We start from the raw sequence: 25,923 nt of genomic DNA on the forward strand, positions 1-25,923 counted from the left end.
CTGTAAAGAAGGTAATTCAGCTACGTAGTAGTCCACCGGAATGATTTGATGCTTTTTCTGTTCTTCCTGTAGCTTGTGGATTCTTTTGAAATTTATTAAGAAACTTCCTCCTCGAAATCTTTCAAAGCTGCACAGTGACCTATATATCTTTATTGCATTGTGTCTGCTAAGATCAGAGTGGAAGCTGACCGATTCTCTGCATTTATAGGTGTGCAGCTTTAAAATCAATTATTTGGGATTACAAATAATGATCCCTCTGCAGAATATGTCCTGTGGTGAGAAGATGGGAAGTCTGCGGTCAGTGTGGTCTTACCTAGGATGTATAGTTTTCACTGGATTGAATTTTGTCATATTAGTGTTGCAGGAGAGCAAAGCTATTTGCTGGTGGTAAATTATTTCTGATGGGTGAACTGGAAAATAGCAAAGTGTAGATTTGGGGACCACATTTCTGACGACTGAATTTCTGCGCATTTATTACTGGAGAACCAACAGAGTGCTGAATTCCTGTCTCTGGGCTAGAATTGTAAGTAATGTTTTGCAGACAGAAAGTCCTGCTATGTGGGAAGTGGAAGAGAAGCGTAAGGGACATTGTGCTCCGAGGCCAAATTTTTAAAATTGCTATAAAAGATGTGAGATGGAAACATAAGTTGCTGGGAAGGGAAGCAGAACTTCTGCAGTTTGTGCAGGCAGTAAGACACATTTGAGTATGTTTGTTCAAAAGACATGATGAGGGGAAAAAACCCATGAATGTTTTCTCACTAATGATGCCTTTCCAGGAGAGCTCAGAGACTGAACGCAACTGTTTATGAGAGGAAGTTGGCACTCTGTCAGAGAGCACGGTTGTGTCTGCAGAGTGTGACAAGCCGCAGAATTTTACAGATATGCTGTTTGGCTCTGAAGCACAGCAAATTACTTCCTTTCACAAATTTGTGTTACTGACTAGAATGTGCGTGCTTTGGTGTCTCAGAGATTAAACAGGGCAGCAAAGGTGCACAGTTACATTAACAGTATTAGATGGGTGCAAACTGCCATGACGTGCTGTCTTCAAGAGTAAAACTCTCCCAAGATAGACGTCCTCCTAGAGTGACAGTCAGAAAGGGTGAACAGTGCATGTGAGGAGTAGCATGGTAAATGGTGAGCACTGGTGCATGGTAGCCCCAGAGGACACCTCAACTACTATATACTGAGCAAAGCAGGCATTTTCATAGCTATATTGTTTTAGAAAAATGACGGGAATATCACAGCCTTTGCATATAGTAGGAAATCCGAGAGAGTATCATCAACAGTTGTACGTTAGGGTGAATATGAGCAGTATGAGGCTGAGTTCTGCTACTGCTGAGAAAAGCTTCCAGGTCACTGAAATATCAGACAATTTGGAAATCGTGGGTGATTCTTTTATCTAGGGACATAATGGACATTTGTGATTTTTCACAAAGTGAGAACAAGATGATAGTCAGGAATTGCAAGACTGAATTAATTGTGGTAGGATGATCTGAGGACCATAGTTAATGTTCAAGTTTAATGTACTAGCCATGTCTGAAAGTACCATCTTTGCTAGTGCTGCTAGTGAAAAGTTCTTCTTCTTGCATGCGGCCTGGGAGTTGATAGTAGTAGTTGCTTTTGTTGATTTTGACATACAGCTGTGAAATGTTACTTTATGGGCATGTTGGAATAGCCTTTTTCAGAACTCCCCAAGCCTTCTTGAGGTAAATTCAGGGCTGATCTAAAAGTCACAAGGCTTTGTTAATGGAGTGTCAGGCTTGAGCTGATGCTGTAAACCCTGCGGGGAGCAAAGCACTGATTTACTGATGCTGCTCAGGTTTTGGGTAAGAGTTGGCTGCAGTCCATCTGGCTTGCCTTGCTTGTGGAGTGAGCGTACTTTAGAACCCAGCTCATCTGGGAACAGCAAAAAGCTCCTTGACCAACACAAGCAATAAGGCAGCTTGCCAGGAGTTCATAATAGATGAGAGCATCCCCTTGTTGGAGGAGAAATCTGTGATGGTTATTCAAGCAAATACAATGTATTTTCTTTAGGTATGCAAATATGCTTATTAGCCCTTGATGGAGAAGTGATGAGTGTTGGTACTTTTAGTGGCTCGGGTCATGAACTTCTGTACAAGTCACAGAAACAATCATCTCGGATGTCGTTAATTATTGAAGTATATCACCAATTCCTCTGCCCTGTTTTTTACTGCTAGAATTTGCTGTGCTGGAATGTGCAAACACATGTGACAGAACAAGCACCTGCCCATTCAAAAGCATATAATATTTTGTCCAGAGTGTTTTAAAAGTATTTTAGCATCATTTGCGGCTGTGCTTCATCAAAACTCTTTGGGGAAATGAATTAAAAATGCCGCCATCTGTTTATCTTAGATTGAATACCGAGGATAAAAAAAGAGTGCCAGCAGTTTTGAAGCAGCATTATATAATTTTGGTTTTAAAAATACATGCTAGGATACAGTGAGTACTAGTACGTTGCTTCCACTTCTGTGAGTTGTTGCGATGCTTTTTCAGCCATGTTTTAGTCTTTTTATCTTAAAATGAAACAACTATGTGTGAAATCTGTGGGTGATAATCACCTGATGGAGATGGCATTTACTAGGAGAATTATTTTGTTCTAGAAGTGGCACCAGGCACAGCAGCACCTGACTTCTTGCTGAGCTCCAGCAGCAGCTGCATTGGCAGCTTCAAAGGTGAAGTCAGGCTTCTCTCAGGCTGATGCTGATAGATTCCCTGGACTCTTTTTCATTGTCTTGGATGAGAATTTCTGGGTTTCGTCTTTGAATTAGTGGAGTTCATCCAAAGTTCTATCCCCTTCGAGCAGGAAGTTGCCCAAAAGAGGAGGTGGTTTTTTGTTCTGAAAGTGGATGTTTCTGTAAAAAAACACTCTGAGCATCATCGGTTCATATTTCATTTTGTTTTTAAAGTACCCTGTGGAGGAAGAAACAGCTTTCCTATTTCAGACAATTCTTTTTCTTCTTTTTTTTTTCCTCCCTTTCCCCCACCTTTTTTAAGCAACAAAGCAGTGTTTTCACAAAGACAGGCAATCTTACTGGTAAGAGACCTGATAGAAGAGCACAAGGGGTAATTTTCTTACTTTCACCAGTTGTGCTTGGTTTCTCACAATATAAATTGATAGTGGAATTGCTTCTTATTTCTGCAGTGTAAAATTAGTGCAATTAAGATGATTTTGCTTTCTGTGCTATATTATTTACTGTATTTCACTAGGACTAATGGAGAAGACAGAAATCTCGCCCTGCAGGTGATGTTTTGTAGTTCTTGTATGGCAGATATTGAATATTGAGGCTGTAGAAGGGGAGAACTAGATATTAGAGAAGATAAATAAGAGTGGGGGAAGGGACTGAAGAGGAAAGATAGGGAAAGACAGTATTTGCAAAGGCCTCGGGGTAAGCTGCTTTCAATGTACTGTTTAAGCTTTAATGACCCATATAGAGATTTTAGCAACAAAGTCATGGCCAACTAGAGGAATTACAGGCCTCAGGTGATGATCTGAACAGCAAAAGCTGACATAGGTCATAAATACTGTTACAGTTCGACATAGGCTCTGCCAGGAGGCAGGTTTTATGTTCCCAGTCTCTCTGCACGTACGGTCATTTGACAAGGTTTTAGGGAAGAGCAGGTAAAAGCTCAGTTACTGCAGGTGAACTCTTCTTGGGGCTCCCTCAGCTTAAAAGTTCATGTTTCTCATAGAAGGTACCTTTCAGAACAGTTGTTCTGATTGTCTGTTGTTTGTATCCATACCTTTTTCAGTAGCAATTTTTCATTGCTGTCTTTTAAAAAAAACCCAACATAGCCAACTCTCTCAGAGCTTTTACTCCAAGAAATTCTCCAGATTCTAAAATGAGGATCCTATGAAAATTGTGCACAACTCTTGCTTTGAGAAAACAACTTCTACTTAATTCGTGGAATGTGAAAAGTTGCTAGAGCTGTTTAAAACGAATAATTGTAATTGCAATAGCAGATTTACAGCTCAGTGGCAACATACTCAGAGCACAGGAAAGATTGCTCCGTGCTGACTCTGAAAGGCATGACTTGCAGAGTTCCAGCCAAAGCAAGCTCTTTTGAAACATTTCTTCTCATTTCTTCTGGCAGGTTGAAGGGTTGCCTCATTCCTGGTCATGGAGCTTGCTCGCATTTTTGCAATCCCGACATCAAGACATCTGTGATATACTCACTTTGAAGCTCCTATGTAGTATTTTCCCCTTTGCTATCTACATTCTGCCTAGTGTGAACTCCAGGGTTTTGCTGCTGAGGATGCTTGTAGAGGAACACCGATTCAGCCAGATGCCATGTTGCTATTGTGTCGCTTCCCAGAGTGATCAGCTTGTCAGATTGCTCTCTTAAAAACCAGTATGAGAGATACTATGTACTTACCCTGATTCAAAGCAAGGCTGACATCTGGAGTTACCTGAGCCTGACGGAGCACCCTCAATAGGACATGAAGGGGTAATAGTGCTGTGGAAGCTCCCTAGTTTCCATTTTGCACAGTAGTGGTGTGGGACACGTTTGGTGCTCCATTATTTTCTTTGACAAAAGAAGGGTGATAGAAGAAAGCTTCATGTTATTCAGTACAGAAATCTGCCACTCATTTGCATGTCTTTGTGTCTGTTATTTACTTTGGTGTGGTGACTGATGGTCCTGCTCAGATGTAGGCATGAGATGACAAGGCAGCAACGACAGAATGACATTGGTAACAACACATGGCTTGTCAGCATATATTGCTAAAATATGCCACGTCTTGGGGAACATTAGATATGTAATACGGTATGAACATTAAATATGTATTATGCTGTAAAAGAAATTTAGTGAAAGAGATCACCTGGAGGTTCACTAGGTAAGTCTTTATTTATCAGTAGTCTGAAAATATGAGCTAGTGCCATTTAAGAAAAATGGTCAGAAAATACCATGTATTTATTCTTATGAGCTAATACAAATGATTCCATCAAACCTGTGTTATATTTGAGAGAAAGGAGAATTATTGCTTAAAGCACTGTTCTTAGGATAGATGTTGCACATTGTTTAGAAAGCAGCTCTGTTGTGTTGGATAGGAAAGAGGATGTTTTGAAACAACACGCTTTTATCTGAGACAGAAAATTCTCTTTGAGTGTACAAGTGACCTGGTGTCTGGTTGCTGAAATGTGAGTGATTGACTCACTCACAGGAGGCAGCATAAGGAAAGCATCTCCAGCTGCACCTCATTTTTGCCTCAAAGTGAGGTTGAGTTTGACCAGCAAGGTGGAGAAAATAGCACTGAATGGTAAGGCATGACCTTGGAAGACACTGTATGTGTTGAACTCATGGACACAGAAGATACTGAAGTACCAACTATTGGTTGTCACGTTATGAAACTCAGATGTCAAAGAAATCATCCAAGTCACTAAAAAAAAGCCAAACAATGTAAAATATTTGGATCCTTTTTAAGATAATGTGTATGTTTTACTTTTCAGCTTCTCTTTTGAAAGGACTGAAACATGCTAACATTGTGCTGCTTCATGACATCATTCACACCAAGGAGACCTTGACACTTGTGTTTGAATATGTGGTGAGTAAAGTAACTAATGTTTGGGATATGGTCCAGAATTTCATGGAAAAGCTCTCTTTACCATCACTGATTTATGGATCAGGCCAGAATAACCCTTTACTTACTTCAGGAGAGTGGAGGCTGTAAGAGATGATGCTTTGTAGTGGAATGGGCTAAAAGTGGAAGTCTGGGCTAGACCATATTCAGAGATGGAGAAGTGGCTACTAGGGATCTTGAAGGACTTCATGCTGTTTAGTTGAGTTTTCAAAACTGGTTCCTTACTCTGCTTTCTAGTTATAGTTTGTTTATTAGAATTTTTTCTTTACTGATGTGATCAGGTGTCTTTAAAATAGGTGAGGATAATGTAGCTAAGAAGAAGAACAGGACTGAAACGCTTAACAGGTAGTTCCTTCATCAGAAGCATGTAAGTTTAAATGGCTTTTGTTGTGACTGGTTTGTGCATGGTGTCTTTTTATAAGCAATGTCAGTAAAAAAGAAGACTGTCGCACACAATTTAGAATTTTGTAATTTTTTTTTGCTATGACTAGTGTTTTACCTACTAATTAAAACTTCAATTTACATAGTACACAGTGTAATGATCTAACTGTGTGCAGAGTGTTACTTTCTAAAGTCTTGGGCTTGGCCTCCTAATTAATCTTTTTAGTTTTTCTAAGACAAGCATATGGCATTTGTGTAGAACTACTTCAGCATTTAGCTGTGGAATTATTCAAAGTACTATCATAATTAACCTCCCAGTTTTCACAGATGGGTCCAAGAACATGTAATTTAAAAGAAACAAATGAGTTTAGAGAAGGTTAGATTTTCAGTGTAATACCTGTTATTGTGTTGTAGTCAGTAAGACACTGCGTTTATAAAGTACAGTGATGACTAGTTTTATTCTTAGTACATCCCTACTTAAGACAGATGGAATTGTTTCCTGTGTTTCTTGGTAGCGTGCCTTAATTTTTACATGATAGTGCACAGCGTCTTGTCTGGAGAAGCCATTCACCTTGTCTATTTACATAGAAATGCTACAGTGGAATAATGTAGGTATTCAGCATCAGGAGCCTGCGGGGTCGTTCTATTCAGTACGTATTTTTTACCTTAGGTATAGGAACATTACTGAAAATTGAATTCCTTTTCTTAAAATTGGTGATTCTGCTCCTGACTTATACACCATATTAGCATAGGAAAAGCCTTGATATTTAATTTTATGTAACAGTCAGTGTAGACTTATTTGCATAACTTTACATGAATTTTGCAGTCCCTTTTATCAGTGGCTGTATTTAGCTGTATTCACCAGAACCAGTTGAGATATATAGAATATGTTTCTCTCTAAAATAGATGTTTTTGCCTATTACACTGATGTCAAATTTCTGGATTTTACCTTCACTAGTAATGTTTACAGACTCTGGCTCCCAGCCATGTGTTATATCATGTTGTTGTCTGTGATAAGCACGGACACAGACTAAGCTTCATGCAGGGCTAGTTCTTCTGGATTCACTTAGCTGTTTGTTTTTCAGCAGGGTGCTGTTGGGATCAAGCCTGCTCATCGTTGCACCTTTTTATTTTCATGGTGTTTGGTAGCTATTGAAACTGTTTCAGGATCTCATTTAGTAATGGTTTCTAGCAACTGATCCAAGTAGTATTTTAGTATTTTGGCTGGTGGGCAGACAGAGTCTCTCAAGGTGGTGCTCAGAAAGAAAGGGAAGGATGCTTTGTCCTCTCCGGCCAGCGTAAGGACTGTATCATAATGACGCTGTAACTTGCTCCTCTGCCTTGAGATGACAGAATGGCTTAAAAAAAGTCTGTTTTCATTGTTAGGTAATGTAAAGTTATATAGGCTGATCAAATATGTTATCTGGTAATGCTTACTGCTTGACAATTTTCGTGTGACCTGAATTGAATTCTTGTGGGTCTGCATGATACAGGCTTTAATTGCATGATTGCAGTGACCTTTTTTGTTCCATTTGTCAAAGAGCTCTCGTTCAGCGCATAACGTGAATGTAGACAGGCAAAAATTACAGTTGCCCATTTAAGTCTACAAATATTGGCTGGTCGACTATGCAATCTAGCTGTGTAATTGTTGTTACTGTTATCTGTAATGTCTGTTTTGTTTTTTGTTTTTTTTTGGCACCTGTATATGGTTTAGCTCAATAATACGAGTGATCTGTACTGAAATCAGTAGAAATATTAATGCAATTAAAATTACACAGTGGCATACATTATTGAATGACTGAGGTCTAACAAGCCTAAAAGGAGTTGAATTTAATTTACTTCATACAGTGAAATCATGGAAGTGATACTCTATTGCCATTAATCACTACTGGCCATTTCAAACATAGTAAAAACCATTTGAGTGAGATGTCGTGATTAAATTAGTGATGAACAGTTAATGATCCAAGAGTTCTCAGAAAATGGAAACTTTGGGTCACTACATTGGTGATGATTCCATTGGGAAATATATACCGATGAAACGTCCGTGGTTATCAGAGGTGTTTTGGTTTCAGCGTTGACCCTGAAAGAGTATAATGAAATTTAATTTCACGTAGCACCTTTCATTGCTAAATGTGTTGCAGTAATAAGTTAAAAGCTGAAAGCAGAATAGTCTCTGAAAGGAAACGTGGCAGTGATTAAATTCTCTGGGTACCTCAAATTAGGATTTTTTTTTTTTTTTGTTATATGGAAGTCTGTCAGATGAAAACATGACAGAGCTTTTTAACTTTAACCTTGGTGGTCCCCAGAAGCAAGAAAAGTCAATCTTTAAAAATTCTATCTGACAGCTGAAGATCAGGAGAAGTTAATTCTCCATATAAACGTTTTGGTGAATGTGAAGCTGTACATTTCTGTGAAAGAGGGGGGGCTTACTCCTTTTGAATGAAATAACATAGTTTAAAATGGTTTAGTATATACAATACCTTGTTAGTAGGGCATAATTTCTTTGTATGTTTTGGTAACTCTTACATCAGTTATGATTATTGTTCGTCGTTCAAGTGTACCAAAAAGGGAGCTGAGAGCTCAATTTTACCACTGGATGACTGAGAGTCATTGTTGTTACCTGAGGAGCTTTGAGGATGAGCTGCTTGGAATTGCCTCTCCAGAACCTGAAGGGCTGATAGTCTTTCATGTATGAATGGTAGAGAAAATGGTTTCCGTATAGTTAACTGGGATGTGCTAAACAAGACCTGAAAACAAAAATGTGAATTTTTGACATATTTTGCATATGGTATCTGAGACTGCAGTGACTTCGAAAAGAAAAAGGTCAGTTCAGCTTTACAGTCCAATGGAGGAGTATGACTGTTCACATACGTTTTCTTCCCCTCCTCTCCAGGCTCTGTTTAGGTATTAGTTTATGCGACCTTGTGGGTATGCCAGCTGTAGTGCAAGTGTCACTGATATAGCCAGCTTTGCCCATGGAAATGATGAATGTTACAGGTGAGATCTCAAGACATACTGATCTTTGAAGATGGGTTCACATCTGTTTGTTCTGAAGTGATTATTAGCTGCTATCATTTGTTTCTTCACTTTTTTATTTAAAAGGAAGATGACTGTATTTAGAAACACTTAATTGCTGAAAGGCAATCCTAACCAATACATGTTGCTACAGGCTTGATAGAATGATAATGAGGTTTTTAGTATTATGCATAATTATGTGAGTATATTATTATCAATAAGTGAACCAGCAACTTGTCTATTCCTGGCATATAAAAGTGAGCTTGTAAAGCAATACTTTACATTATGCTTTCAATATTTATGAACTGGGTTTGAAACAAGAACAGTTACATTTATAATTGGAAGTATGAGTAATGAGTAATGTTATTTCTGCCTTAACAGTGAAAAAGCTCCAGACTAATCTAATAGTGTAATTTAAACCCAAGCATTTTCAATTACCTTGCCTATTTTAATCTTTGTATATGTTTTTCCATCTTAAAAATTACTTTCCTTTTAAGAAGAAAGTTTAATTCTCATCGCTTCATTACAGCAGCTAAAATAGGTTGTTATACAATGAGTTGGCTTAATAAAGTTCATTAGTTACATTTTCTTTCCATTTCCTGTGAATTTCTTATTTTGTGCTGATTAGAAATTGAGATACGTATGGTTCATCGGAATTTAGAGTTACAGAGCTGAAGTTTCAAAACCTGACATTTTGAGTTTGTTGTAGGACATCTTAGAAAAGTATTATGCAAGGAAATGGTCAACACTCATTACCTAAAAGGATCAAAAATTTTTGCATTGGAAATTCTGAAATTCTTACAACTTCTGATAATTTGGATCAAACACTATTTTTTTTTTCTGGTTTTATTTATTTTATTAGGGAACATGTGTTGAAACTAAAGGTAGGATGGCATTGCTTGTTTGTGAAAACAAACAAACAAAAGCCACATTATTTTGGTGGATGAGAGAGCAGGGAAAATCAGTAGAGTCCCAGAGCTGCTTTTGACCTCTGATCACTAGGAGCGTTCAGCGGTGCTTAATACCTAGAGGAAATTAGGTAAACTGGGCACAAGAAGGAAGGAGGGGTCTTCTAATCCTTGACTGAGAGAGAAACTTAGTTGGAGGCTGCATTATTTTGATATGAGAGCAAAATGATGGGGAATTTTCTTCCTGTTTGAGGTCAAGGTGCTTGCCCAGCCATGGTAAGCGAGGACTGAAAGGTAGTGAAGCTCTGCAACAAGTCAAATGTCTCCTGCCACCCTCTTGGCGGACACCCTTGCTTGCCGTGAATGTGCTTCGTCTACCCTGGGAAGGAGCAGAGCCATTGAGGGTTCCCAGCATGGGAGCAATTTAATTTAGTAGTTTCCATTTGCTTTGACCAGAGAAGGAGCCGTTCCCCTGTTGGTTAAACCCCTGCCTCGTTAAACCCCAGGCTTGCCCCAAGTTACAATACTTAAGTTGCAGTCAAAAAGACGACGGAACAAGAGTGAAAGGAAATAGAGAGAAAGGAAATCCCTACTGTTGAGAAGAGGCAGTAAGGGAATACTGCTCTTGGGAAAGCCTTGTTTTTCAAGTTTTAATGAGCAGGTCAGAGACAGGAGCTGCTGATGTCCTAGTATAGGCTGAAAATGCAAACAAAGTCAGCTTCGGGAGGCAGGGATTCAGAAGGGATTTCAGAAGGAAATTGCTTGGTGCTTTGCCGAGGGGTAAAGACTGTGCCAGACATGGGAATGAGCAGGAAAGAGGGAATGAAAAATTGTATTTTAAATTTAAATAAAAATACTCTTGCTAGAATAATAAGTTTACACAGGTTTAGCGGGAGGAGGAAAGATGTTAGTTTGCCTCATCATCCTTACTTTGCAGGATCTCACAAAGGTTGTGTAGACTTCATATAGAGGGTGCATACTGATGAATAGATGTGTTAATAAGATTCATCAAGAATTACAATCCAACAGATTGGGAGGCTGTGTGTATATGAATGTCTATTGTTTGTACAATTTACTAATGTTTTTTGTAACCTTACCAGATATTGGTTAGATTTGCAGTGTGCTTTGCACCATTTAATAATTAGCATCTATTATATCTTCTTCTTTTTATTAAGTATTAAAATGTGTATTCAGTGTGAGTATTGAAAAAACAAACCACAACAAAATCAAAGCATAAAAAACATCCAGAGTTGAGCTGACAGGTAGAACACCGGAAATCACGTGAGATATTCTACGAACAAATCTCAATTAGTTTTTTCCTGAATTACAGATAAAATTTCAAACGTCATTGTAGTCCATCAAAACCACACACGTGTAGTAAGATGCATATGCCAGTGGTAACACTCTATTCAGTACAGCTAAAAAGTAAAATTACAAAACCAGGACAACAGGTGAGGCCACCACCCGAAATGGTAAATTTGTAAACACAAGGAAAACATGAATCGACTGGAGCTCTGAGTGGGAAAAAAACCCATGGATGAGCAGACATCTAGAATGAAGGCTTCTGAGGAAAAGTCAAAGTAAGTAGGGCTGTTTAGAGTTGGGGAAAAAAAGGATCATATGGTTACAAACCTTTAAATATATCATAGAGAAAGACAGTGACCTATTTCCATGTCAATAATGAAGAGGATAAAAAAGAAAAATCTGTAAGGCAGAGAAAGATTAAATTATAGGAGTGCCTCTTTAATGGTAATGATAATAAAGCACTGAAGAAGCTACGGTGGGGGGATGGTTTCCCTAATACTGGCAGTCTGTAAGAACAGTCTAAACAAATACTCAGCAGAATGACATGTCATTGATAGCAGATATAGGTAAGTTGATTATTTTTTTCTTTGTGAGATCCTTTCTATGGGTATCGTTCTGCCTTTTAATTTTTATCAGTTAAGTATGAAGAGTTGTAGCCTTTAGTGAAGTTAATACACTGTTACTTTCCTGTATCAGGAACTGAAGAAAAAGTATGTCAGTTTATTTTACTAATTCAAACAACAACAAAAAAATCCTTCCAGTTTTAATATTTTATTTTTTTTAATAATTGATTGTATCTGCAACATTACAGACAGATGTAATTTAGTAATTGATTGATTATATCTGCATTATAGCTTTCTGGACAGCTCTACCATCAGTAATATGTTGGTGGCATCCCACACATTCCTTATCTTTTAATTTCAGTAACAAACTGTGTTGTCCAAGTCCCTCTGAGGTGAAGCCTGACAGTATCTCAACTTGCACTAGAGACTGTCCAATCTAATTAAACTTTCTTCTCAGGCTCTTTAGTAATGTGGGCTGTAACTGCTATTTAATTCCTCTTAAAATGAGAAGCTCCAATTTATTCAGTGCAGATTGAAAAAACAAACAAACAAACAAAACACCAACCCAAAAACTGTCTGCTTGGAAAGTGATGAATGCGGTAATTCTAAATCTTAAAAATAGATTTTTTTCATTCCTGAACTAGCAGTATGCAGCTTCATTCTAATTTAATAATATTGATAAAAAAATACATCCATGAAATCCTTAAAAACAGAAACGTGGGGAAAGCAATTCTGGCAAAATAATAATAAAAAAATCCTAGAGTCAGAATAAAGAGATCAGTAATGCAGATAATTTTATAATATGTTCATAGTTTTATGATGTAAAAAATAGTTAAGAAATGGTGAATAAGAGGAGTCAAGAATCCAGCTTAAGTAATAAATAGAGACAAGACTTGAAAGTTAAAAAGACCTATTCATTTTTTCTTGTTTTACTACTTAAAGAAGGTACAATCCATGGAAGCATCTTTTTTCCGTTGTGTGCCTTGCAATCTGAACTGGAATTTTCCCTATAAAATTTTTATTAATCTTACGCTCATGCATGGACAGTTGGGATTAGGAGGCATGGCAGAAAACAGTCACTCAGGCAGTGTAAAGAGAGGTCTACCAGAGAATGCCAAAGCTTTTAGAGACAGTGTTTGCATTGCCTTTTTTCTGCCCTGAAGATGGCATTTTTCTGTAGCCCAGCACACCACCATAGCAAAGGCTCCTGTGCCAGCTCAGCTTGTGTAGATCTGTCTCCACCATCCCTGGCCAGTACTGTGCCATATTAGCGTGGATGCTCAGTGTAGTGCGGCTGTATGTGGATTTTCAGCCTCCCTGCCATGCATATATTCTGCTTATGTGTTGCTGGGGGGAGTTCTCTCACCACGAGCTTAGGGATATCTGCCATGCTCTAACAAAAAACTTTTTGTGTCTTGGAATTATTTTTTTGGGGGTATATGTGAATATAATGGTCAGTGCTGTGGAAACTTAATGACTTAGCAAATTAAAGGGAAAGTGCACGTGCACATCTGTGTGGGCACATGTATTACAACTTGCTCAGCTTACAAAAATTATCTGAACCCTGTTGACTTTGGGGACTGTAAGTCCATCACAATTTGCACAAGCTGGTGATGTGCTGCTAGGTTGTGATCATACTGAACAGGAACTCCTACTGATTTTTGGGATGTCATTCTTTTGTTAAAAGAATCTCACTAAATTAAGTGTTTACTGTCTCTTTAATCTGATTTACGAAGAAAACAAGGCTGATACAATTACTAAAGTGGCCAGAGAATAAGGAACAGGATAAACTGGCATGTCTAGAAAACTGTTTTTTGTTAAAGATCTTTTAGTTCATTCAGCAATTTTTCTGCAGCAGCGCGTATCCTACTCGTCAGAGTCACGGACCAGATTGTTCTCTGTGCAATGAACAGAGGCTTTGTATCAATAAATAAATACATATTTTCTAATAGCAACGAAAAATCTCCCTGGGATTTTCAGGTAGGTTTGTATATTTATTAGTTACTCCCCCACCGCCCAGCCTCCCTTCCTATATAGTATTGTTCATGTGTTTTGAAGTATATTTATCTTTGTTGACAGTGTGAGAGAAATCCAAGGCACTAGAAACATCTGTTAGCAAAATTGTTTTCATTAAAGGTGTCTTGTGGGGTGGTTTTTTTCTTTGCTGAATCCCTAATATATATCTTTCCCCTGCTGCTCAGCCCAGCTGGTGCTGTTGCCTTCTGCTGTTTTTCTGGAAGTTGCTTAGGTATCACCCAGAGATAGCTTGTAGGGTGTTTTTTGTTAGCATGGCTAACACCGTGTTGGCTCGTAGGGGAAAAAGATTGAATTATAGACAGCCATAGAAATACTTGAAAATGAGAGTCTGTGACACTTTTGAAAATACCAGCAATATGAAATTAGTTTAAACCGTGGTGCAGTAATCTGCAGAGCACTTAGGTTAGAAGATACATGCCATTTAAATAGAATTAACTTTTCTTTGTTCTCCTGTCACTTCAAATATTCCTACTGCCTGTGCTTTTATTGGTAAATTATATTATCAGTTTGAGAATTTGTTGGTGACAAAGGGGAAAGTATTTTAGTCAGTAAAACTGCTAGGGCATAAATAATGTGTGCTCTCCTTTGAACAGAGAAGAATGGCTCACAACAGCCTCGCTGCCTCAGTGGAGCAGCACAATCTGTCTGCTGCATGATGGCATCGCCGGCAGCCAAATACTCCCGTTTTTGTTTTAATGGGAGGGTTCTTTCACATTGCTGGTTTTACATGATGGGAATGCGGTTGGAAATGCTTCCTATTCCATTCACAAGCCCCAGGCTCTCCATGCATTTCGGCTTCAAAAATGACAGCTGAAACCAATTAAGCAGAATTATGGGACAGCTAAGTCACATGGAGATTTATCATGACTGAGGAAGAGGAGGGAAAGAGAATGTGTTGCATGGGAAGTAGAAGTGACTAATTTAATTCGAAGAGAATGACAGTCACATTATTATTACGGAAAAGGGCTGGTAAAGTAGAGCTCATTTCATGTCACCGGCCGTGCCTTTGAAAGGAGACATCCTGCCCTTTGTCTGAACACGTTTGTGTTTGGTAGCAGAGTCTCCGATTTCTGAGCAAGATAGTTGAGCAAAATAGTCGACGTTAAAGCAAAGCATGGATTGTATCTGAGGACATTCGTAGCTTGTGGTTTACTCATCTATTCATAATTAGAATTCTTTCTTCAAGGGGAGAGGGAGGAGTCTGAACCATCAAGGTCTGTCTCATTTTTTTTTTCTGTTTGCATACTCTCTCTTTTCCAGAAGTAGGATGCAATGTATATAAACCTTGCTTCAGCTGTATAAATATCAGCCTGCATTCTTTTCCCTTCAGCAGATGCTTATGCACAGTATGCTCACAAACATAAACACACGTGTCTACTAACATAAACCAGAGTCTTGCTGAATAGAAATGACCTTCATACACTTATACACTGCCACAAGTTTAAAGCAACCCCCCAATTGATTTCTTCATGTGAGCCTGGAGACAATACTTCATAAGGTAAATGAAACCTTTTGTGGTATTGTCATGGTAGTTGATGGTGTTGGGGAGAAGTGAGTGAAAAACATTACAGACATTACAAAGAGAGTCTGAGCAAGTGTGCAGTGTGCATTTTCCCTTTTTTTTTTTTTTCCTACTGTGTTTTTCTTGTGTCTTGACCCAAGCTTAATCTTTGTACAACTTTGTTGATTTTTATTCAGGCTCTGAGCAGTTATATTGGAAAAGTAACTTAATGTCTCCATCATTTTCATGTACCTGTAGGAGTTGTGATACTTGTCTCCATCATAGGGAGGAAAATACTCAAAATGCCTTGAAGTTTGGGTCAAAGCTGGGCATTCTCTGATGTGCTTCTACATACAGTTTGGAAACAGGAGAATAATGAAACCAGCATAGCTGAGCATGGATTTTTTTCTTCCCTGTCCTAGGAGGCATTGTTCAGTCTCTGGTCTAACCAGAACTTGTGCCATCTACCCCACGAAGGGTCAGGGGTTTCCTAGTGGAGATCTGGTTACTTGAGATGTGCACTGAGGAAAGGGTTTGTGTTTTAACTCACTGCGAGAAGGTAGCACAGAGGCTTGATGGAGGCTTCTCAAGGAGGTGGAGTTGTGTGTGCCAGAACCCTGAAGTCAAATCACAGTGCTGGAGCAATGATATTCTGGCATGATTTAGTAAACTACAACCATATGAAGAAATAAGATACCAAAGTCTGCCTCAGGTATCCTATACTTATTTTTAATTTCAGCCAAAATGGCCAAGATATCTTACACCTGTAGCTGGAGGGCCCTTGTAAATATACAACGCTTGGAATTTGGAGAATGGGTCGCCTTTTTGGTGTGGGTGGTGTTGAGCTATCATTTTGCAAATTGCCCCAAATTTGGTCAAGTGGTAAGTTTCAGAAAAATTGTCATTTGTACTTAAGAACTATGCCTTTGAAGATTCCCCCTCTCCTCTAAAAACTTCTCTTTAGTCTTTCACAACTTCAAATACAGTAGATTGCATCCCAGAAGCAAGTGAAATTGCTTCTGGGGGAGGCAGTAGTGGGAGGGAAGATCAAATTGTTCACTTAAAGCATAGGAGATTTTGCACAAAACGTTGTTGTGTTAGTGAGGTGGCAAAGTCAAGTTCTTAAAATTGGAGGATGGGAAGATAAAAATGGCCTATGCCATCTCCTTTCGCCAGCCTTGCGGAGGAGCCTGTTGCGCAGCTCTGCAGAGGACTGTGAGGTGAAGGCAGGTGGTAATTGTTGAACTTTTCTCGTTTTTTGTGGATGTTGGAACCGTGGTGTCTTCTAGGGTTCCTGCCTCATTCAAAGTATCGTTTCAATTAAGGCGGGTAACACTGCTGCAGAGAACTGGGTTCCATCCTTTCTACATTGGGAATCGTCATCATCACCACAATTTTATGATGTTATGGCAAATTGCTGTCATCGCAGTTCAGATATGACTGACTAGTGCTATTCAACATGAGATTCTCAGTCTCCTTTGCAAAAGCGTTACACACTCACAGCTGTAACTGAAGTCAGTGAAAACACAGAAGGTGAAATAGTGCCAAGTACTCTGAAAAGGCAAAACCAAAGTGCTTTAAACCGAGTTCCCAAAATATTTAAGAATTTTTTCTCTTTGCTTCAATTCCCTACCTTATAAAAGGGAATAATGCCACATCTCCCCTCAATTGCTATGAAATTGTTTTATGTTTGTGAAGCATGTGAATAGCGTAGCAATAAGCAGGGCAGGAAAGCCTGTGAGATTAATATTTCTGCCTTCAAAGTAGTAAATAAGCCAGAGACTGCAAGCTGCGTGAGAATGGGGAAAAAATACAACCACAAAACCAGCACAGCTGTTCAGTAATCAAGTCCCTCCTATTCTGTTCAGTGAGTGTGTCTAATCCTGTGAGGGGAAAAAAGTATGTGATCACATTACGCATTTAAAAAGTTATCATAATGTATATTTATTGGGCAAACAGATAAAAGGTTGGATAAACCCTGTTAATTCTGGGCTTTCCTAGCTTTTGAGTTCTTCACTATGGAAACCTGATTTATCTCTATTTAATGTTTTTGTGCAGCTGTTATAAACAGAAGAGTGCTAATAGACTATTTGTACATATAGGTGTGGGTAAATTGGTGGAGTCTTCAAGAGCAGGAATGAATGGGATTTTGAACTTAAGCTAAAATATCCTATGTTCTGTCAGCATGGGATTACTTGTGGTGATTTATGTGTGTCGGGGACTAACAGCATGGCTGATAGAGTTGTTAAAAACTAGATCGAAGCAGAATTGGTGTAGCCAGGTCCACCTGGGATCAGGATGTGTGTGACGGATACTTGCAATTAGTTGGAAGTCTCTGCGCTGCATTCCCAATGTATCCCACTTCCCTCTGAGGTGTCCTCCCTCCTGAGACAGTGGAGAAAGGATTGTAAAAGATGTGTTGGTCAGTTTGCTTCTTGTCTTCCTACCTTGTTTCAGCATAGTTTTATGTTATTGCCAATATGTAATTGTATCTTGAATTTTTTGTAGGGTATATATTTTATCAGATCAAGGTGGTAACCACAGCAGAGACCCTAGTGTCAGAGCATAGCATGCTGTATCTGCAGCCACTCTTCCAGAAAGTGCGTTGCCTTCTACTTTGAAATACAGCATGAAGAAAAAGACTCTGTTCATTGATATGGTACCAATTTCATGGAATACTGTTAGAAAACTACTTTCATCCAGTTTGCCCTCTGTTTTCTTTTTAATGCTTTCCTGAAACTTGCATTCATGTTGTCTTCTTCAATGTCAGTTGAGCACAAAAGAACTGGAGCGGACACTTGCCCGCCAAAAGGGAAAACAGGTTTAGAAATAGCTGTCCCTGCAGTGCTGTCAGCTTTCCTGGCTATGCTAATATTTAATTCAATGTGCATTGAGTCCCTGTCTTGGGAAAAGAAGAGCAACTGATAACTGCCTTTGCTTTACTGCTACCTTCCTTTTTTTTCTTTCTTTTTTTTTTTTTTTTTTTAAGTGAGGAACAATGTACTCTGACTTAATAAGATGCTTTCCCAGTTGGTACTGTAGTTGCTGAAGGAGAAGATGCTTTTAGGAGAAGGACTCTAACTTAGTTTTATGAGGGCAAATTCTCAAAAGATTTGAACAAAAAAGACTTTCCTTTTCCATTTACTGTCTGAATGGAGATTTGGTAGAGGTTTTGCTGTGTCTGTACCATGTGTATGGGGAAAAAATAGATGCCAAAAGTCTGCTGCACAGTTGGCTGTGTAAAGTTTCCAGGATTCTGTAGAAATTGCTTACAATGAATTTTAGGTAGATGTGAGCAATCAGTTTTTGAAGGAAATAACTACTGATGCAGAAGGTTATACCAGGTTACCAGTCATCCTGGTCTTTGGGGCAGGAGGAAGAGGCAAATGATGCATAACACAAACAGGATCATTGTTGATGTTCGTGTATGGAGGAAATGCATCCAAATAATAACTGAAATATACGTAGAAGAAAATGGAGTTATCCTCGCAATTCATTACAAGTATATTGGAAACAAAAAGATGATTTATTGGTTTTCCTAGTGATGTGACTCTGAAGAGGATGTTCTTAGAAAGTTTTTGGTGAATAGAAAGGTGCAGCTAGTGGGCAGCTGGGGTGCTGGGGCTTCAGGGATATGCAACCTTTAGAATTTGCATTGGGTTTGTCTTCCTCTGGTGTGGTTTCTGTTGGCTGACTAGTTGCAAATCATAGAAGGTGAAGAATACAGTAAGTTTCCCACCTACCAGGTTATCTGTCACCCACAAAGGCTGGAAGACTGAAACGTGGGGAAATGATAATCTCCTCCTTAAGCCAGCCCACGCGAGGGAGTGTGCTGTGCTTGTTGGCCGTGCTCGGGGGCGTCTGAGGTGCCATGATGGGGATGGGACAGAGTTGCCCTGTTCACCCTGTCAGGCTTTCTAAAGCGAAATTTCAGGCCTTTCATTAAACTTCTCCCAAGCGCTGCAGGTGCTATCACTATTCAAAGATTTTTATCAAAGTTAGAGAAGGGAACATGTTATTCCATCAGGCTGCCGTTTCTGTGCAGTAAGAAATAACCTATTAGAACAGGGGGAATCCCCCAAATTTCTTATTTGACACTAGTCACAAAGACTGACATCACCTACAGTAGTAGTGTTTCCGCTGATGTTTTGCCAGAGACAATCTATTGTGCCGGGTTTAGTCCCCCAAAACTGTCAGTTTTTTCAAACAAATATTTGACAAGGGTAGCAGATGACTTTGTTCAAGTATATTTCCTTGGTGTTGATACAGTAAAACAAGGCAAAACTGGGCAATGTGATGATGCGTACTGAAGGATGACTGGTCCGTTTTTGGCATGACTCATTGATACAGTCCCAGAAAACTAAGTGGGAGAATAGAAGAGGAATATGAACCTGAAGTGGTTAAAGATTTTACAGAAACTAGGAATAAGCCCTTAAGCTAAACATAGACTTGATGAAAAATGCACTTTACTGACCGTAACTATTCACTGGTAGAGGTGTATTTTTTTCATTTTCTTTGTAAATGCATTCACTGATGTGTTAACTATTAATTGAAATATTGCTTGCTGTAGCCTGTGTTTTGGAAGAAGCTCTGTTGTGTTGTATTTAGTGTGCTTTGCCTGTTTGAGCGTGCCCTCTGTCCTTGTGATACTCACGCTGTTCATTTTGGAACTCAAGTGATTTCCTGCAGTCATGGCTTCTCTTGAAGCTGGGTAAGAATTCCTGAAAAAAGCTGGGCTAGTGCACAACCTAATCAACCAGTGCATCTTACGTCATTGCGCTGTTAATGCTACATGCAGAATGTATTTTCATAGTGTATGATTTCAGAAGAAAAAGTTATCCAGAACAGTTATCACTGGTGCAGATTTTGTCTCTTAGATGTGAACTTTCCTATGTATCCATGTAAGTCTGCAAAAGAGCACTAAAGAATGGCTCCTGGCCTTGGAAATGCTGCACAGAGAAACCATTCTGCTACGTCAAAGGCAGCTTTTGTCCAAAACTCTCACCTTGAAACCTGCCTATATTTAGTTGGCCTGTATGTGAGGCAGGTGTTGCCAAGTAGCTTTTCAAGGAATGCTAGATGATTTTTGCCAGATGTGTTCAGAAACCAGATGTGTAAGGCAGAGTCAGTCTCCAAGTTTTTGGTGGTTAACCTAGTGCATATTTTTGCTTTATTTATTCTGAACATAATTCCAGAAGCTGAGTTGTGCAAGCAAATCAGAGAAGCAACATGCCATGAAAGCGTTCTGCTGACTGGTAGGAAAGTGAAGAAGTGCAAGAGAAAAATTCAGAGAAAATACTGTTTCCATAGTAAAAGCAATAAATAATTATTAATTAAAAATAACAGTAATGTATACATTGCAAGCCTGCATATTTTCTGAAGAGATGTTATCATATATTTGCAGGGAATATGGGCAACTATGAAGTTAAAATGTAAAGTTTTCAGTCTTCATTGGTTTTGTAAAGTATCTGTAATTAATAGCTGCATATGTGCATAATATATTCTTCTTTTTGTGCTGGAAAGTATCATTCAGTACTCTAATTTGCAATACCTTTCAGATGTATTTTCTAAACCATTGACCCATCTTAATCTAGAATCGCCATAAAATTATATTTAAAAGGTGATGTTTTGATGGGAATAATGAGAGTAGCATTTGACGTTCTCCCTTTAGGATCTTCCTCTTCCCTCGAGATATTACCTGTATGGTGTTGGTGATATTGTCCTTACAAGGTATAAAATGATATTAAAATTCAAATAATTAATTTACTATACACAGGGTGTTAGGAAAAATTTACGTTTGGTGAACATTCATATCAGTCAAGTTACCAAGGTTGTTAAATAAAATAGAGTGTAAAGGTACAAGTATGTGTGTACACATGTGAAAAATCTCCTTATTTTCCATTTGTTCTGTCCACTCCTAAGTAGAAGGATATTTATTGCTGCAGTCATACAGATATTAATACACTTTTTTCCATCTGACTTTCTTTTAGCACACTGATTTATGTCAGTACATGGACAAACACCCTGGAGGGCTTCATCCAGAAAATGTGAAGGTAAGAGTCAAAAAGAGCACACGTTCAAAGCAAACACAGTAACAGTAACTTTGCGCAAAATGTCATGTCATTTGTTTCATAGAAACTGATTATTAGCTAAAGGGAAACTGATTGGCGTATGAACAATATTTTAAAATATTTTTTTCTTAAAAATAATTAAAAATGCAATTATTTGGACATTCCCACAAAAGAAATTGTGAAGTCTATAAAATTGATTCAGAGCCAGAATATATGAGTAAATACTGTTACAGTGTTGGTAACCCCCTCCCCTCCAGTCAAGCATTTGCTCTTAAGACAAGACAATACTGCCCTAAAACCCCTGAGTAAACACGCTTTAGGCTGTCAGTACTAGATCTTCAGTGAGGTAAGTCTTTGTAGGTTCACTGAGTTTGGGGGAACTGTAATGAGTTATATTAGCTGAAGGTACCGCTTTTTATATGAGCACATAAAATCTTCCCTAAACTTTTTGCTTACTTTGACGAAGCATTTTCATAGCTGATCTCACTTTTGAAAAAAGTTTTTCCTTCTAAGGTAGATACTGAGAATCATCACGCAGGAAGGAGGGAGTTTAATAGCAGGATTTAATGGAAAAATAGATCAGTCAAGACTTGATCCAGTTACTTTCTGGGAAGTCAGCCAAATTATTTTAGCATCAAATGGAAGCCAGTTAGACATGCTGAGTGTGTCATGTGTGTATAGATCACCCAGATGATATTTGTTACACTTGTCTTGCACTTTGACATCAGTCCCATTGTTGTTCCACTTTGGAAGTGTTTAAGTCTTCACTTCTCATGCTAAGAGCTTTATTCCACTATTTAGTTGCTTGAAATTGAGAAGTTCATGGAAAAAATAAATCTCTCTTTCCTGGAAAACTCAGAAGTTTTTTTTTTGTTTAAGTTTTGTTTGGTTTAAGAAAAGAAAATATTTTAAAAAGAGGAAAGAATTTTTTTTTCCATTAGCTGATCATTTGTACATCAACTAGTTGTATAATGTAGATTGATTAATTTTCTGTGTTCTTTCACGGAAAAGTGTCACCTACAGCATATGAAGTTGGATGAATGGCTGCGATAAAAAAAAAAAATCACAAAAATTCTTCCTTATATTTGGCCAAACTAAAAAAAAAAATAAATTCTTTTTGAAAACACATGATGTTTATACTGCAAGATAGCATCCTTGTAATGTAAGACTGTCACTCAGACATTTTGCTAGTGTGGACAGGGAAGGCCCATGGGTCTCCTCCCAGGGCCAGCTTCACAGTTCCTCTGTGAGTGCAGCACTTTGAAATGGCTGAAGATGGGTGAGGTGGGACCTGCTCTTCAACCAGTAAAACTTTTGAGCTTTCTTCACTGCTTAGTTTCCTAAACAGAGTTTCATGTGCTCAATGTGCTTGTTAAAACGATAGTTTTATGTTTCATTTCCCTGTGTGGATACTTTTACATTCGGCCCTCTGAGGTCTGGGATAAGCTAAGACTGGCTTGGAAAGTTCTTCATGCTGCTTCAGATTTGTAAGACCTCTTCCAAGGCTGCAGTGCTGTATAACTGGAGATCTAATGCACAGTAGTCATTGTAGCTGTAATTGTTCCCCGCTGAGAAGACATCACAGTTCACGTAACTGTATTTTTTCTTGATCGTATGAGGGCCCAGTGAGCTTGTCTTTGAGGAGGATAGGTATACATGGATAATTGGGCTTGCTAATGTGTCACTCCTCTAAAACCTCAGATATGTGTCTTTTAAAATGGGAGCTGCAGAGGGAACTGCAGCAGCAGCATTTCCCTTTCAAATTTTGCTGCATGTATTCCTGTGGCCACCTTTACCACCTAACAACAGTGTTCAGCAACACTTTTGAAGCTTACGGACACATCAGAAATATTCCTTTGAGTAGCCAAGTGTAGAGTCCTGATATGCTGCGAGTTGAAGCTTTTTAAAGTCCAGATGGATTATTAATAAAAAGGAAACTGGGAAAAAAAGAGAAAAAACATTGAGAAGTTGGAGCAGATGAAACCACCCTTCTACGATGAGCAATCCCATTGGATTGAGGCTTTGAGCAGCCTGGTCTAGTGGGAGGTGTCCCTGCCCGTGGCAGGGGGGGTGGAACTGATGATCTTTAAGGTCCCTTCCAACCCGAACCATTCCGTGATTCTATGATTCTATAATTAAAATTCTTTTTCTTTCTGTTAAATAATATTAATGAAAATTGATTATATGTATTTGATAGACTCTCTTGCCAGGCCAGCAGCAAAGGCTAGCCTTAATTCTTGCAGTAATTATTCAAACCTATCATGATGATTTGAGCTCCTGCCACTTAAAAAGTGAATCAGCCTGCCTGGGGTTTTCAGTAAAATACCTGCTCTCAAAGCTGAGTGAGAAATACCTGCTTAGCCCAACAGAGTGATTTCTTCAGCTGGGAGGACAGGAGTTGCAGAGGGAAGGGAACCCAGTCATATACGCTAACAACTCCCAGACCTTCACCAGCATGCAAAACTGAAAGCTTGCACTCCTCTCTTCTTACAGAGGAGGTACGATGGTTACTACGTATTATCTTAATGCTTTGTTGCACTGTACTCAGTTTGTCGATTTATGTAATTTGGGTTCTGAGACTTTGCCAGCTATTTTAGTTTTAGCTTCTGGACAGAGTTATCTATCTGGAGCTACAGCTGATTTTTAAGGGTTGAACTGAGCCATGTTAATTAGCCTTCTCTCCCTGCCAGCCCCTTCTTGCTAGCGTCCTTCAGGAATTTCACTTTTAGGAAGACTTTTAGACAGTGTTTGTTCAGAATCACTGGTTATGTGATCCCTAAATACATTTTAAAAAAACTTCCAGTTGAGCAATTACATTCCAGTAGCAATAAATTAGTCTCGGCTCTCTGGGGCTGACCTGTGGGATTAAGCCATTGATGCTCTCCCAGTATGACGAAAGACCCCCTGTCTTTTAATTTTGTTGCCTACTGATGGATATTCCTTTCTGGCTTGTTGCCAGTTATAAATACAAAACCACATAATCACACATCTTTCTTTTTCCAAGGAATATTATGCAGTAGCTCCTCTAAAACAGTACTTTATAGGAATGCAGAAGCAAAGCCATTATTTACTTATGTTTTCGTTTTATAGGACATCTTCAGCTTAATTATATTTCTGCATTTTCTCCGTATTTACAAGCTAAAGACAATGTGTGTTCCCTCAGGCTTACTTTTACATGGAGAATCGTAAATAGAATAAAATCCAAATTACTTTGATGGACACACATATTGCTGTCCCCTTGGGTGTTGTGTTTGACATTGCCTTTCTTTGTGGTTTCAAATAGGTTATTTGCTGTCACTTAAATATTTTAAATAAAGAGTAAGCAGAATATTATAAGTATGTGGAATTATAAAGAAGAATGTCTCAATTGGCAGTTGTAGGAGTCTCGGGAAAGTATGTTTAAGCAAACAAAAAATATTGCTTCTTAAAATATTAGGTTTAGCATTTTTAGCGGTACATATGTATTCAGACATAATGATTTCAGAATTTTCCAATTCATGTATGGAGGCCCAAGTCTTACATATAACATCAGGTTTTAAACCTCCAAAGAATTTGTATGTGAGGCTGAGATGTTATTATCTAAAGCTATTTTTAAAATAGCTGTCCCTGGGAATGTTAAACTGAGTATCCTGGTGACATAAATGTGATTAGGTACCTGCAGCATCTTTATCGGATAGAAGGGAAATTGGCAGAAAGCAGTTGTTTCAATCCGAAGATTCTCCAAACTCTGTTAGCTCCATATACACAATTGTATACAACTTTGGTAACTAACAAGCCTGTGTATCTACCAGTTATTGATAACTCTATATTAATATACTGTGTTTGGTATTAGAGTTGAGGAGAGAAAAGGTAATTAGTTAATAAGTCCCTGTTCAGTAGGCGCAGCCTCATCTTCTCTTCTCTTCTCTGGTTTTGAAGACGTCTTTCTCAGTTTTTCCAAAACTGAAGGCAATAAACCTTAAGTACGTGGCCCCACGTATAATTATGTTTCTGTTGGAAGCTACTGCTGCAGCTTTGTACGTGGTTGGAGCTAAGAGCTGATTTGTAGGTGTATACCATGTGGTGCTTGCCAAGCTTCAAAACGTGGCTGTGGCAAAACGAGGTACAAGACTTGCTCCTGACTCTCCCTATGCTGTTCCTCCTGGCCTGGAGTGCTGAAATCTACTCCTGGCTTTCTTTCCTACAGCTGTTGCTCCTTTAGAGATGGTTCATACTTCTTGGACTCTGAATTGAAACATCCGGATTGCTTCCTACAGCAGGAACTCCGATGGGTCACAGCAGCTAACTGACCCTGCCGTTTTTTTTTATGGTGATCTTCATTCTGATTTGTGTTCCTTTCTGTCTGGTACAGGGCTGTCTCAACCAGAGACTTATCTTCTTGGTTCTCCTGAGCCTTTGTTTGCAGCTGTCCATAAATGGTTCTTGTTTTGTAAATTCATAATTTAATTTTTAAGTATTTTTTTTGTACGTTTCAGCATGTCCTGTGAAAATGTAACTGTTCTTAACTTCTTTTAACCTTCAAAATATCATCTTTATTTTATAT

The 25,923-nt window shown here is 38.6% G+C and overlaps 1 protein-coding gene across 4 annotated transcripts in view; it reads left to right on the forward strand.

Annotated features, from left to right (window-relative positions):
* CDK14 (cyclin dependent kinase 14) overlaps window positions 1-25,923 on the forward strand; it is a 328,079-nt gene that overhangs the window by 130,625 nt on the left and 171,531 nt on the right. For all 4 annotated transcript variants that reach the window (XR_012585470.1, XM_074574642.1, XM_074574644.1 and 1 more), the window contains 2 exons: window positions 5,469-5,563; window positions 21,300-21,362. Coding sequence is in view for 3 of the 4 variants with exons in the window: in XM_074574642.1 (XP_074430743.1) it covers window positions 5,469-5,563; window positions 21,300-21,362 (158 nt within the window). In the remaining variant the exon portion in view is untranslated. The remainder of the gene's footprint in view (window positions 1-5,468; window positions 5,564-21,299; window positions 21,363-25,923) is intronic.

Source organism: Larus michahellis, chromosome 2 (genome assembly GCF_964199755.1).
Source record: "Larus michahellis chromosome 2, bLarMic1.1, whole genome shotgun sequence".
In the NCBI taxonomy this organism is placed as follows: domain Eukaryota; kingdom Metazoa; phylum Chordata; class Aves; order Charadriiformes; family Laridae; genus Larus; species Larus michahellis.